The sequence below is a fragment of the Mus caroli genome, chromosome 5, assembly GCF_900094665.2.
Source record: "Mus caroli chromosome 5, CAROLI_EIJ_v1.1, whole genome shotgun sequence".
NCBI lineage: Eukaryota > Metazoa > Chordata > Mammalia > Rodentia > Muridae > Mus > Mus caroli.
The window spans coordinates 131,950,572-131,964,474 of NC_034574.1; the positions used below are offsets into that span (position 1 = coordinate 131,950,572).

A 13,903-nucleotide genomic window follows, 5' to 3' on the forward strand; every position below is an offset into this window, starting at 1 on the left:
AAAAAAAAAAAAAAAAAAAAACAACTGGAAGAGATGTCTTACGGTTTTGTTTTCTGGGCACTTCAACTCTGTTGCTTAACTACAAGCCTGGCTAAACATAAGTGGCCGTGCTGGCTTTGAAACCCAGTCACCTCCTGCTCAAGAATCCCTATGAGCCCTTGATATCACTCAGCCTCCACCAAAAAGCTTAGACCATGGCTTACATCAAGTCAGCGTGAGTTCGAGAGTCTAACTATTGTGTGCTGGTAAACTGGGTATTGCTGTAGGTCTGAAGTGCCAACCATGTGACCCTTGGTAGATCTTAGCACCCTTAAGGCATAGGACCTAGCTAGGCATGGCAGATGCTTGTGTGCTCACTGAACTGAACTAAAGCATGAGTTACTGAGTCAGAGTAAGTAGATTAGCCCATGGTCTCTTGGGGCCAGCTTCTACTTCCTGATTGTTGAACAGAGCAGGAAGAGAGGGGCCTCAACTTGTCAGGGGACCCCAAACACACTTGCCCCGAGCACTCTGACTCTGAGTCGGACGGGGGCCCAGACACACTTGACGCCTTGCCCAAGCATCCACAAGCCTGAGACTCACCATTGATTATGTTACTTGGCATGATTTATGAACTCAATGCATAACTGTTTACAAAGTATCCTCCACTTCCCAGGCTATCCAGAAGGAGCTGGAAGAAACCAAGCTGAAAGCAGGCAGGTAGGTGACCTCAAGGAGCGCTGATTTGTCTCCCATGGTACCCTGCTCATTTGGAGGATGTTAACTATTTACTGGGTATTAAGGTTCAAATCATCACTTGCCACCTGAAGTTACCAGCTTTGGGGTATCTTTCTGGGAATCCTCTCAGGCCCATGCAAGAGACAGAGGCCCTAAGGAATTAGGACTTTCTTTAGACAGTTCATAGCTAGGTCCCTTCTTGGCCACGAGGAGCCACCTATGTTCTTGGGGGAGTCCCTCTGCCACTCTCTGTCCCTGACTTCATTGGCTCCATTGGTGTCTGAACAGACGTACATTTAGGTGCAGCCCAGCCTTTGGTGCCCAGCAGCCATGCATCTTTTTTCTATACCACACTTTCTATACCTAATGCTGATGGTCCTGTGCCCAGCATTGTATCTTCTGTGCACACTCTGGGATTGCGTGTAGTTGGGATTGTGTGTGCCTTTGTAGTTGCTGAGGTGGATGTGACTGGGTAGAGCTTTTGCTGGCTAATGGGCTCTCTGCATGTGGTGTGGGACATGTGGGAGTGTGGTACACATTGTTCTTCCCAGACCTGGTTTCAGTTAACACTGACTTAGTATGTGAATGTGTAGATGCAGAACATTTATCTGGAGAGAACTGTTTCTGCTGGGCAAAACAGTGTTTGTGGGTATCTCACAGCCCCTCCCCAAAGTCAGTCAGGAATCTTACCCTGACACCACCTTCCATTCCACTGTCTACCCCATAGACATAGAGCATAGAGCTGCAGATTCAGCCTCAAGGCTATGAGTAGACATGAGCTCGTTTTTGGTCTGTTGGTAATTTTGAGGACATAGACATGTTACCTTGTTTGGAGGTGAGGCTTTCTCTGAGTGCATCTGGGCCCTGACCCCTGTCTCCCTCCCCGGTTGATGACTTCCAGCCGGGATGAAGAGCAGCCCCTCCTTGACCGTGTGCAGCACCTAGAACTGGAACTGAACCTGCTGAAGTCACAGCTGTCAGACTGGCAGCATCTGAAGACCAGCTGTGAGCAGGTGAGTGCTGGTGTTAGGAGACTGCTACCTTGAAAAGAAAAGCTCACCTGGCTGTGTCAAAGTGATTCATTGTGGCTGCCTTCAAAACTTTTTTTTTTTTTAAAATGTGTGTATCTGCATGAGCAGACAGATAGAGGGACATGAACAGAAGTCAGAAGAAGCCATCACGGGTCAATTCCCATCTTTTAGAGCCCATTTCCTTGGAGGCAGGGTCTGTTCTTGAGGCCGGGGCTAGTATCTTGTCCTGGCTGGAAACCAGCAGGCCCTGGCAGTCAGTCTTATTTCTGTTCCCTCAGAGCTGGGGTTATAGGCGATTGTCATGTGGTGATGGGTCTGTGTTCTAGTCCTTAGTGGAGAGCTCTTCACCAAGTCATCTCTCCAGCCCTACCTTTTTTTTTTAGTTATATTTTAAATATTGTGTGTGTGTGTGTGTGTGTGTGTGTGTGTGACTGTGCAAGCACACGTAAGTCACAAGAATGTAAGAATGTGCCAGGTGCACGCCTTTGATCCCAGCACTCTGGGAGGCAGAGACAGGTGGATCTTTGAGTTGGAGGCCAACCTGATCTACAGAGTTGGATTCCAGGACAGCCAGGGCTCCACGGAGAAAGCCTGTCTTGGGGTGGGGTGGGGGTAGATAAGAAAGTGGAGGTCAGAGGATAGTTTGGAGGAGTTGATTCTCTCCTCCACCAGGTTGATCCTGAGAGTCAAGCTCAGGTGGTCTGGTCTAACGTCAGGCAGGCACCTTGACCTTCTGAGTTTGTGACTGTGACAAGGGCGGGTGGGAATGGAGTGGCGCACACCTTTAATTCCAGCACTCTGAAGGCAGAAGGCAGAAGCAGGCAAAGTTCTGTGAATTCCAGGCCAGCCTGGTCTACAGAGTGAATTCTAGGACATAATAGCCAGGGCTACACACATAGAAACCCTGTCTAGAACCTGCCCCCATTCTCCACCCCTCAAAAAAAGTGTTTGTTTATTTTTGTGATGCTGGAGATGAACCTGGAGTCTAAATAGTCCAGGCGAATGCTCTGTGACCAAACTGTGCTCCATTTATACTGGAATGCTGTAGAAATTCTCAAGTCACACATTGATGACTCCTGACTGTCCCAAACCCAGCAGCGTAGCACACTCACACCTCAGCTCACTCTGCCTGATCACACAGTACAACTGACATGTTAGGGATTATGAGAGAGAGTGTGTGTGTCTGTCTGTCCACAGTAGGCCCCCAGAATGCTTTGCCACTTGCCCATCCATGTCACAACATGTCACAGATGTTGCAAGGCCCATTATCCTAGGTCTATTGAGAATGTAAAGAGCCACCTTATTGGCAGAATCCTCACAAGCCATGTTCAGACCATAGATTAACATGTCTCAATAATGAGCTCAGAGACCAGGTAGCAGGGGAGCTTAGTTGGGATAACAAGGTTTGTGGACAGGACTCTGTCTCCTGTGTGGACTACCCTCCCTGGATGCTGGCAGGCTAGTGTCCAGTTACAGACGCACTCTTGGGTATTGTCTTTTGAAATGAATAGAGATGAGCAGGGATCAGGTGGTCCTGGGAGACTGAGGGAGGAAAAGTGCTTAATGTGGCTGTTTGAGGGGACGGAGAACAAGGTTGAAGGTATGGAGCCCTGCCAGCTTTGTGGTAGGAAGATGCATTTCCTGGGCTTTGCCCTGTGATTGTTTCGTTGGAGGCAAAAGAATTTTGTATGTGGTACATAGGACTCGGCCTCCTAACAGGCTAGATCTCAAGCTGTTTATAAGGAACAGTGAGGATGGCAGCCTGCCCAGGCCTCACTGTAAGGCTGGGTGGAGGGAGCTGCTGTGTAGACTCAGTGGGGGTCACAAAGCACACATCTCCTTTCTGTAGGTCCCTGTGCAATCAGCCTCTAGTTCCTGCAGCACTCTAGTTCATTCCTAGTCTGTTTAGAAGGTCCCAGAGGTTTGGGAAGAATCTTAAGTTGACTATGAAGGAGGCAGTTGTACTGCATTGTGCCCTGTGTCTTGCAGTTCCTTCTGGAGCTGAGTTGAACAGTTGGCTCCTCCAGTGCCACCTGCACACTTGTGTATTCTTCCCTCCACCTCACCAGGCTGGGGCCCGCATCCAGGAGACTGTGCAGCTCATGTTCTCTGAGGATCAGCAGGGCGGTTCCCTCGAGTGGCTATTAGAGAAGCTTTCTTCTCGGTTCGTGAGCAAGGATGAGCTGCAGGTGCTCTTACATGACCTTGAGCTGAAACTGCTGCAGAATATCACACACCACATTACCGTGACAGGACAGGCCCCGACATCAGAGGCTATTGTGTCTGCCGTGAATCAGGCAGGGATTTCAGGAATCACAGAAGCGGTAAGTAAACAGACAGGTTCAGCCTCCACCACAGACACGGAATATGTGTGCCAGTGTTCTGAGAACATAATGTTCTTAACCTTGCCCCAGATGAGGCACCACTGCTGCCATCACTGCGAAGCGAAGCGTTCCTTAGCTTTGCACTGAGTGAAGCCTTCTGTCCCAGGGCTTCCCATATGCCTGCGTGCTGATCAACTTCCAGCTGTGTGCAGTTTCCCTTACTTGTCACGTCCTAGCCCTGATGTCCAGCTCACCCTTCCCCAGTGATGGCGACAGTGCTCAGGACACCCTGGCTCTTGTACCTGCTGTGAACTCACATGCCCTAGTGATAAGAGTCTGGTCCTGCCCTGCTCATTTCCTGGATGGAATGTAGTATGTTTGGGTCCCGCAAGCATAGGCATACAAGGTCCTGAGCACTTGCTTGTATCATTAATGCTCATTTTTCCTTCTGGGCCACCAGCAAGCACATATCATTGTGAACAATGCTCTGAAGCTGTACTCCCAAGACAAGACTGGGATGGTGGACTTTGCTCTGGAGTCTGGAGGTGAGTAACCAATAGAAGAGGTGAGCAGGAGCATATGAGACCAGGACAGGAATCTGGGCAGGCCTACAAGACACTGCCACCCGTTCCCACTACCCTTAGGGTTTTCTTGTGTAGTCCTGGCTGGCCTGGAACTGAATCTGTAGACCAGGCTATCCTCAAACTCAGATATCCTTCTGTCTCTGCCTCCCAAGTCTGGGATAGAAGGTGTGCACTACCCCTGCCTGACCACAGCCACACTTTCAGGATGACAGTAGAGTTTTATTCTGGATGAGGTCCAAGAGTTTATATTCTTCCTGGGCTGCACATTCACAGGACACACCCAGGCCTAGCCCCAAGTGTTATAACTGAGGGCTGTTTGCCTTGCTTCCACAAAGTGGGGTTTATCATTGTAGGGAAGTCACAACTGCAGGGCCTTCCCATGTGCTTGTGCATTTGGGATTGCACACCTGCGTGAGACCTCTAAGCCCTTTCTGGAAATAGAATGCAGACACCCGCATCTTAGGAGGTTCTGCTACACATGCCATACAGAAACGGAACTTCTAGAAATTAGGACTTGCAGGTGAGATGCAGACTGACACCAACATGCGCTCCCTCCCCCCTCTTTTTAAGATTTATATATTTATTTTATGTATATGAGTATACTGTCACTGTCTTTAGACACACCAGAAGAGGGCATCAGATCCCATTACAGATGGTCATGAGCCACCATGTGGTTGCTGGGAATTGAACTCAGGACCTCTGGAAGAACAGTCATTATTCTCAACTGCTGAGCCATCTCCCCAGCCCTCTGATACAAATGACTTTTATTTTTAGATGATTTTAATTATATACTTTAAAATGAGCTGATGTCAGAAATTATATTTAGATCAGAGGTACTGAATGGCTGTTTGGGTTGGCAGCTGTCACTATTCTGGGGCCATGTTGGAGCTTGTAGACTTATGTCACCAGCTTAAATCCCCTGAGGCCCCAAGAGGTTGCCCCAGCAGCTGGTCTTAGACTAGGGAGAAGGTGTTTAAGAAGTTTGGCCAGTGTCCAGGAGCTCAGGTCTTCATCTGCAGTATCAGAGCCATGTTGTCTGCTGTTTTATTATCCACTGCCCCTCCTCTGCATGTCAGAGACAGCACTGAAGCTTGACTGAGGAGAATGAGCCCATGTGCTCTAGGACTGGGACCTGCTGTGTCTCTGGGAGACTTCTTTAGATTCCCCCCACACACACACCTTCTTTTTATGTTTTATATTTATTTCATGTTATGAATATTTTGCCTGCCTATATGTATATGTGTACCACATGCATGCCTGGTAAATATAAAATCAGAAAATAGCAAGAGATCCCTTGAAACTAGAATTATGGATGATTCTGAGCCACCCAGTGACTGCTGGGAACAGAACCCATGTCTTTGACAAGCATAACAAGTCCTGTTTAACTACGGAGCCGTTTCTCCAGCCCTGACCTCTCTGTTCTTGTGAGCCAGTGTCCGGGCTGCCTGCTCCTCTAACGGGTCAGGAGTCTGTCCCTCACCAGCTGTTCCTTCTCCCAGGGGACACTTGTAACAAATGGCCTGTGTTGACTAGGTAGGTAGCCTCTGAAAGTTACTTGTCCCCTCACACCAATGCTTGACCCTTATTCAGGAAACCATTAACAAGGCTTTGATAGCCACTGTCCCTCATAGTCACACACATACTGTGGTGAAGGAGTAAGATGAACCAGTATGAAAGACAACCCACTGAGTTGCTGAGTGCTCTATGCAGTGATTGGCTCAGGTGGTTACTGGGGGCTGATGAGCTAATAGCAGAGGAAAATGGTGCTGGGTATTTACACTGTGAGGCTGTGTGAGGCTGTGCTGAGTTCTTAAGGTGTGCCAGCCCCAGAGATAGAGGGAGGGGTGCAGTGTGTATGTGTTTGGGTCGCATGCATGTTTTTTCTTAGAATTTATTTTATGGGTATGAGTAGTTTTCTCTGCGTGTGTGTCATTCTACAATGTGTGTCTGGTGCCCTTGGGGTTTAGAAGAGAGCAATTGGAACCCTTGGAACTGGAGTTACAGATGGTTGTGAGCCATCAGGTAGGTGCTGGGAACTATACCCAAGTCCTCTGGAAAAGCAGCTAAGTGCTCTTAACCACAGAGCCATTTACTAATTTTTTTGTTTTAATATATCAGTTAATAAAAATGAATGCAGGCTGGGAAAATGGCTCAATGTGGAAGTGAGGACCAGTTTGGATCTGAAAACCCACATCAATTCTGGGTAAGCATAGCAGCTCTATTGGTTGGATAGCAGAGACAAAATCCCCAGAGTAAGTGAGTCTGGGAACTCAGTTGAAACATTCTGCCTCAAAGAATAAGATGGTGGGCAATCGAAGAAGACTGCTATTGTCAAAGTAAGGCCTTTAACTCTAACCCATCCCTGTGCTCACACAGATGGGAAAAAAGTCCACTTTGTAACAAAAGCAAAAAGATAAGGTTGATCAAGGTTCCTTTTACAAGTAGAGCAGGTACTGGGCAGAGGGAATGGGTTTGGGGGCCTGGAGAGATAGCTCACTGGGTAAGAACACTGGCTGTTCTTCCAGAGGCCCTGGGTTTGATTCCTAGCATCTATATAGTAGCTTACAACATCTGTAAGCCTAGTTCCAGAGGATCCAATTCTTGCCCTGTGGGCATCAGGCATGTATGTGGAGCACAGACATTCATGGAGGCAAAACACCCCATACGCATAATTAAAAAACAACAAAAACAAAAAAGCCCACTGTTAGCCTCCAGGTCTCACTTCCTAGCATGTTGCAGTGAGGTGTGATACAAGTGTCCCTGTGTTCCAGGTGGTAGCATCCTAAGCACTCGGTGCTCTGAGACCTATGAGACCAAGACGGCGCTGCTGAGCCTGTTTGGGGTCCCACTGTGGTACTTCTCACAGTCACCTCGAGTGGTGATCCAGGTGAGCTGCAGGGCCCTGCACCTTAGGCTGCTCGGCATTTCTTAGGCCCCCTCCCCACCTCCATGAAGGTAAAAAAAGCATTGAGAATTGGTAGGAACCTAGCACTCAGTGTGCAGCCTCACTGGGAGGCACCCAGCCATACTCCCAAGTTACTCCTGGCCCTGGACATGCACTCATGCAGCCTCTCTGTCTGATTTGAGACCCTGGTGGTCTGAGGCTTCCTGGTCCTACTGTGTGACTACAGAAAGGAGAGCTGAAGGGAGCATCATAGGAGGGCCACAGAGCCATGCTGGTTGCTTTCTGCCTGTGCTGTCTTGGGCCCTAGCCAACTGAGAACAGCCACTGTCTCCCCAGGCATGGAGCATCGGCTTCATCTGCACTGCTATGGCTTGCCTCTCGGGGGAAAGGGAACATTTGAATGGACAGGACTGAAGCAGTTTCCAGTACTTTTCTATGAAGCCCCAGTGAGTCTCTCTTTGACCTGTGTACACAGGCTCAGACTTTGCAAATTCAGGAAGTGGAGTTTTTTTTTTTTTTTTCAGCAGACCTGAGACTGAGGCCCCTAGTACAAGAGCCCACCTTGCTTTCAGTGTCTTCTAGCCTAGTCTGGACTCCAGCTCCCTATGTCATCACAGATGACCCTGAACTCCTCATCCCAGGATCTCTATCTGTATTTGTCCACGAGCATCTGTGTGGTCCAAAAGTAAAATGGAAAGTGCCAGAAATTCAGGCAGGTGTGTCATAATGCAGGACAATGAAAGGACATTGAACCAAGCTTTGGAGCTAGAGAAAAACTAAGGCAGCTGTCACTTTGAAATGTGTCTGTTGAGTAGTGCCGACAGGTGACAGTGTGTGGGGCCCTGGTTGTCATGACTGCAGGCTAGTCTGAAGTGCTCCCTGCTGCCAGTCAGGCTGTGAGGCTTACCCAGCAGACCCTGGGCTTTTGTGCATCTCATTCACCTGGATATAGGCAATGTCGTAATTTTTTATTTTTCTCAAAAACTGGGAAGACTGGATTTTTAGCTTTTCATTTGTGCCCATGGAAAATTAAAAGGCCTGGTATTCAGCATGGTATAGACAGGTCTCTGCTGTACACTCTACTCTGCTGTCCTTTTGGGTTTCGTGGAAGCCTTGCTGCATAGGCACATGAGTATACTATTGGCATGGCTATCAACCCCTCTGATTTTTCTGGAATTCATTGTCCCAGTCCTGTGATCCAGATTTGGTTCTCATGACAATTCCTGTCCCAGCCTGAGTTGAGTTGTACTGTTCTCTTTCCCTAGCCCGACATCTACCCAGGGAATTGCTGGGCGTTCAAAGGTTCCCAGGGGTACCTGGTGGTGCGGTTGTCCATGAAGATCTACCCAACCACATTCACCATGGAGCACATTCCAAAGACGCTATCACCCACTGGCAACATCTCCAGTGCCCCCAGAGACTTTGCAGTCTTCGTGAGTACAACATTGCTGACACTCGGGAAACAGCTTTCTCCTCTCCACATTAGAGAGACATTGCCTTTATCCACAGGGTTATAGTTTGAGATTATTTCCTGGGCAGCCCTTGGCCCTATCCTCTTTATCCTTCTAAGTCAGCATCACTGGAATGTCACACTGCAGTGCTAGCATGGCAGTGTGCTATCTTCAGTTCATGTATCTTGACAACAGATCAAGTTAGACACTTAACTTATGGCTTATATCCATCACTTTCATCTGTCCACTTAGCTCTAACAACTGTGAGGTATTGAACTAAAAAATGCTATTTTGCCTCAAACATGCTAGGCAGGGGCTCTACCATTGAGTCACACTCCCAGCCCCTCACTGGGGGATTCTAGGCAGGGGCTCTACCACTGAGCCATGCCCCCAGCCCCTCCCTGGGGGATTCTAGGCAGGGGCTCTACCACTGAGCCACGCCCCCAGCCCCTCCCTGGGGGATTCTAGGCAGGGGCTCTACCACTGAGCCACGCCCCCAGCCCCTCCCTGGGGGATTCCTGGCAGGGTCTCTACCACTGAGCCATGCCCCCAGCCCCTCACTGGGGGATTCTAGGCAGGGCCTCTACCACTGAGCCATGCCTCCAGTTCCTCACTAGTAAGCTCTAAATAAAAGCTCTGCTGAGCTACAACCTCAGCCCTTGAGTCAGTCTTGCTTGCCATGTACATGTCTGTATATACTTTGGGGGCACAGTTAAGGCCCTTTAGTGGTTATGCACAATACTTATGTTCTCTCTTCCTGAAAGCCACTTTGATCTCTTATAGCTTTTGGAACTCACCACCTCTCATAGTCATATTTCACTGTCAGAGTCCTGTTGTCACTCTCCATTAGTAGTTATTAATACCTGCTAATTGCCTTTGAAGCCCTTTCCCATTATAAAGTCCTTTACATTTCCTCTAATATAGACCCCATCATTTTAAGCATAAGTGACATGTCACCTTAGGGATGGTGACTCTTACCCACCTTTCCAACCATCTGTCTACAGATCTTCTCACATTTCTCACCTTGCTGCAGCCTGTCTGCTGCTCACATCCTGCTTGTGTCCCTTACTTGTAGCACCCAGAGTCTGCACAGGAGTTCTTGAGGGCATCTGGGCTGTGAGGGTGCTAAGAGTGATGACATCACCTCATCACAAGCTGGCCCTGTGTTGGCTAAGTGCATATTTCCCTAATGGGAGTAGCCATAGTTACTCTTGAATGATTGTGGGTTACAGGAAGTCAGTGACAGTGTGCCTGTCCAGGGAGGGCCTCTTCGGGTCTTTCTCAGGGAGATAACTTGTCACTCAGGGAAGCAGGGCTTGAGTAGTGATTGCTGTTATCTCTGTGATGACACATGGTCATTGCAGGGACTGGAAACCGAGTATCAAGAAGAGGGGCAGCCTCTGGGACGGTTCACCTATGACCAGGAAGGAGACTCACTCCAGATGTTCCACACACTGGTAAGCACAAGGGTCCGTCCTCTCTCATTCATGCCTTTGTGGGGCAGGCATGTGGAGACAATAGTGGGGGTCACCCCATGGCCCAGCTCTATGCCTCAGTAAAAGACCAAACACGCTAGTCCATGAGTCCCAACTGCTCTTGAGGCTTATTTAGGATATGGCTGCATCCTGTTACATATCTCACGGGGGCAAGGGATTGGTGGTGGTGGGTGGTCTCTGACTGCTGTGAAATAACTTATTCTCTCAACTTCAGGAAAGACCTGACCAAGCCTTCCAGATAGTAGAGCTCCGGGTCCTGTCCAACTGGGGTCACCCTGAGTACACTTGCCTCTACCGGTTCCGAGTCCACGGAGAGCCCATCCAGTAGAGCACTCCAGCCATGTACATGTCTGTATATACCAAGACGCCATAACACTGGAACTCATTGAGAAAGAGAGCATAGGAACTTGTCAGCCACCCTTCAATAAATGTGCTATGATCCTGAGGACATGCTGAGTCCTCTGAGGCTGTGCGTGTGTTCTCAAAGCCCAAAAGCCTGGGAGGCTTTTTTAATTCATTTGAATGTATGGTTCTCGGACACTCCCTTTGACTTGGGGATTTGCTTGAATGCATAAAGTCAGGAAGCAGATAGGCTGGCAGGTTTCCAGGCTTCTGACACAGAGGCTGAGAGCTCTGCATTGGCCATCCTCTGGATGTCAAGAAGGCAAAGTCCCATCTGCTAAACCCACGTTTCTTTCAGGGAAAACTGTTGCTCTATCTTCAGTCTGACCCCTTCCAGGTTCCCTGGTGGGGAGAGGCTGTGTCATGGGCTGTCTGCTTTGAGCTGGGACTCCTATGATTCCCCAGGGGAGTAGATCGGGCTTTGCAGAAGAGCAGTGGGGGTGTGCACACCATGAATGGTGCTCTTGGGTCTCAGCCAGGCCATTCCCGGCAGATCACAGAATAGACAGGAACCTTGAGAAGGGATGTTCTGCTGTCCTTGAGCTGTGAGTCTCTGCCGAAGGGGGAACACTAAGGTGGTGCTAGTGGTTGCCACACTTGGTCTTTACCATAGCAGCATTCTGTGCTGCCCTTGGGTTTGCCTCTGCACCATTATCAGCCCTTCTCACTGATTCAAATTTGGTTATATTTAATATTTAGACTTTTGTGAGCAGACTTTATAACTGATATATCATCTGGACACTTAAAGTGTTTAGATGTCTTACCTAAAGAATTGTTAAGTTTCATTGGTTAGACAGCGTTGGCAGAATACAAGCTCACCTGCTGGGGCTCAGAGTTCTGGGATTTCATGCATGTTGCAAGCGGTCCTTACAACAGTGGCCCAAAGCACACCCCACTCCATAGGGTTAGAGCCACTGCCTGTGTGGCCAGGTTGTGTGGCATGCACACAGTTTGCATACTCAAGGTTACATGCAGAAGTCAGAATTTCCTATATTAAACTAAATTGGGGAATTGGGGGTGGAGATACTTCAAATATTTATTTTTAAAGATGCAAGATAGGACTTTGTGCAATGTATTTTTGTAAATGCTTTTCAAAACACTTGTCTTTGGTAGTGCTTCTACTGCCACCAAATTAAGATGCTATTGAGATGTTTAAATAAAAGAGTTAATTTTTAAAAGTGCATGTGCTATTTCAAGTGAATAATAAAAGTGTGTATTTCTTTTCTCGGCTTGTCTTATCTCTGCCCATGTGAATGGGGAGGGATTGCCAAGTTGTATGCTTGAAGAGTTCCTGCTAAGTCCTGCAGGCACTGCCACTGTCACTCAAAGCCTCCACCAGCCTCTTCCTGCTTAGAGGAATCTGCTCAGAGACAGTCCAGTCAGGCTCAAAGGGAGTGGGCCCAGAGGCTTTGGGTCTGGATGTGGTCACAAGGCCTGAGCTCAGCTTCCAGAGCCAGAGCACTTTCTACTACAGCCTGCCAAATATATTTTTGGAGCATTTTTCATACCTTTTAACAGCTCTGGTTCCTATCATGTACACAGAAGTGTCACGTTGATTTAAGCATCCTCAGTTCATAGGCTTTCCTTTACTTTTTTCCCTCTCATCCTAAGACATGGTTTCTCTGTGTAACCCTGGCTCTTATATCTTAGAACTCATTCTGTAGACCAGGCTGGTCCAATCTGCCTGAGTGCTGAGCCCACACCATGCAGCTGTTTCTCTCTCTCTCTCTCTCTCTCTCTCAAAGATTTTATGTATATGAGTACACTGTAGCTGTCTTTAGACACACCAAAAGAGGGCATCAAATCCCATTACAGGAAGTTGTGAGTCACCATGTGGTTGCTGGGAATTGGACTCAAGACTTCTGGGAGAGCAGTAGGTGCTCTTAACCACTGAGCCATCTTTCCAGCCCCTAGCTGTTTCTGTTTTAAAGAGGAGCCTGTTTCTAGGGCTTTGCTCTCTTGAGGACCTGCTAAACATCTTGAGAGAATTCCAGCCAGGAGGGTAGTGCTCACCTTTAATCCCAGCAACTCAGGAGGCAAAGGCAGGTGGACCACTGTAAGTTCAAGACCAGACTGTTCTACATAGCAAGTTGGAGAACACTCAGCCAGAGAATTTAACAGGCCCTATCTAGGAGGGGAAAAAGTTCCAAAAAGAGTTTATGACAAACTGTATTACACTGTCCCACCCAGACAAGTCATCCCCTGATCGGACACTCATGCAGCATGAATCCCTTGCCCCTTTGTTACTAGGTGTCTGGATCATCAGGTGGAATGCTGTGTCCAGGAGGCCCTTCCCTTTGTGGTAGTGCCCACAGAGCATCATCCCTCATCACAGAACGGTGAGCATGGTACTGTCAGAGTGTTGGCTACAAGCAAAAGACATTTATTCTAAGTACTACCATCTTGTTTTCAGGCTCCATTTAATCATATCAAGAAACCAAGCTCCTAGGCCCTAGGGGAGCTAGGGACTTCCCAATAGCTTCCTTTGAACAGCTTCTGTTGTAAGGAAATAGTTGTCTTGAGTCCAGACATCTCAAGGACAACTTCATCTTGTTGGCAGGGTCAAACTAAGTTCATGTTTCCAGGCCTAGGAACCAACCTATCCTGATCCAGTGGGAACGCCCTTGTCCAACCCCTTACGTGGGATTAAGATTAGACAGTGCTACAGCCTGCCCACCCACCTCCCCCTCTCTCTATAGTTTCATCCTTTACGCTGTACAGTATCCCCTCAGGGTTATACTTCAGCTCTGTCTGTTCTGCGGCCCTGACCAATAGCGGCTTAATTACCTGCGTTGACCTGGTGTTTTGAGTTATGTTGGTTTTAGGTTGGATTTAAGCGGACCCCACAGCAAGAGATCATGTTTACAGACTTCTTAATCTGTTACCATGCTTTCAGCATGCACATGGGTGTGGTGCAGAAAATGCTAGTCCAGCTGGCCCTGGTGCAGGCATAGAACTGTGATAGTAGGTAAGTTGAGGCAGGAGAGTCACGT

The 13,903-nt window shown here is 48.3% G+C and overlaps 1 protein-coding gene across 14 annotated transcripts in view; it reads left to right on the forward strand.

The window, feature by feature from the left end:
- The window catches only part of Sun1 (Sad1 and UNC84 domain containing 1), a 47,307-nt gene extending 35,216 nt beyond the window's left edge, over positions 1-12,091 (forward strand). For 13 of the 14 annotated variants that reach the window (XM_021162070.2, XM_029477396.1, XM_029477398.1 and 10 more), the window contains 8 exons: positions 656-699; positions 1,619-1,730; positions 3,818-4,072; positions 4,533-4,617; positions 7,428-7,543; positions 8,827-8,994; positions 10,377-10,469; positions 10,723-12,082. In XM_021162070.2, the coding sequence (XP_021017729.1) occupies positions 656-699; positions 1,619-1,730; positions 3,818-4,072; positions 4,533-4,617; positions 7,428-7,543; positions 8,827-8,994; positions 10,377-10,469; positions 10,723-10,836 (987 nt within the window). In that variant the 3' untranslated portion in view covers positions 10,837-12,082. Of the gene's footprint in view, positions 1-655; positions 700-1,618; positions 1,731-3,817; positions 4,073-4,532; positions 4,618-7,427; positions 7,544-8,826; positions 8,995-10,376; positions 10,470-10,722 lie in introns of all 14 variants that reach the window. The other variant, XM_021162066.2, reaches the window with a different exon arrangement.
- Positions 12,092-13,903: the final 1,812 nt, after the last annotated feature.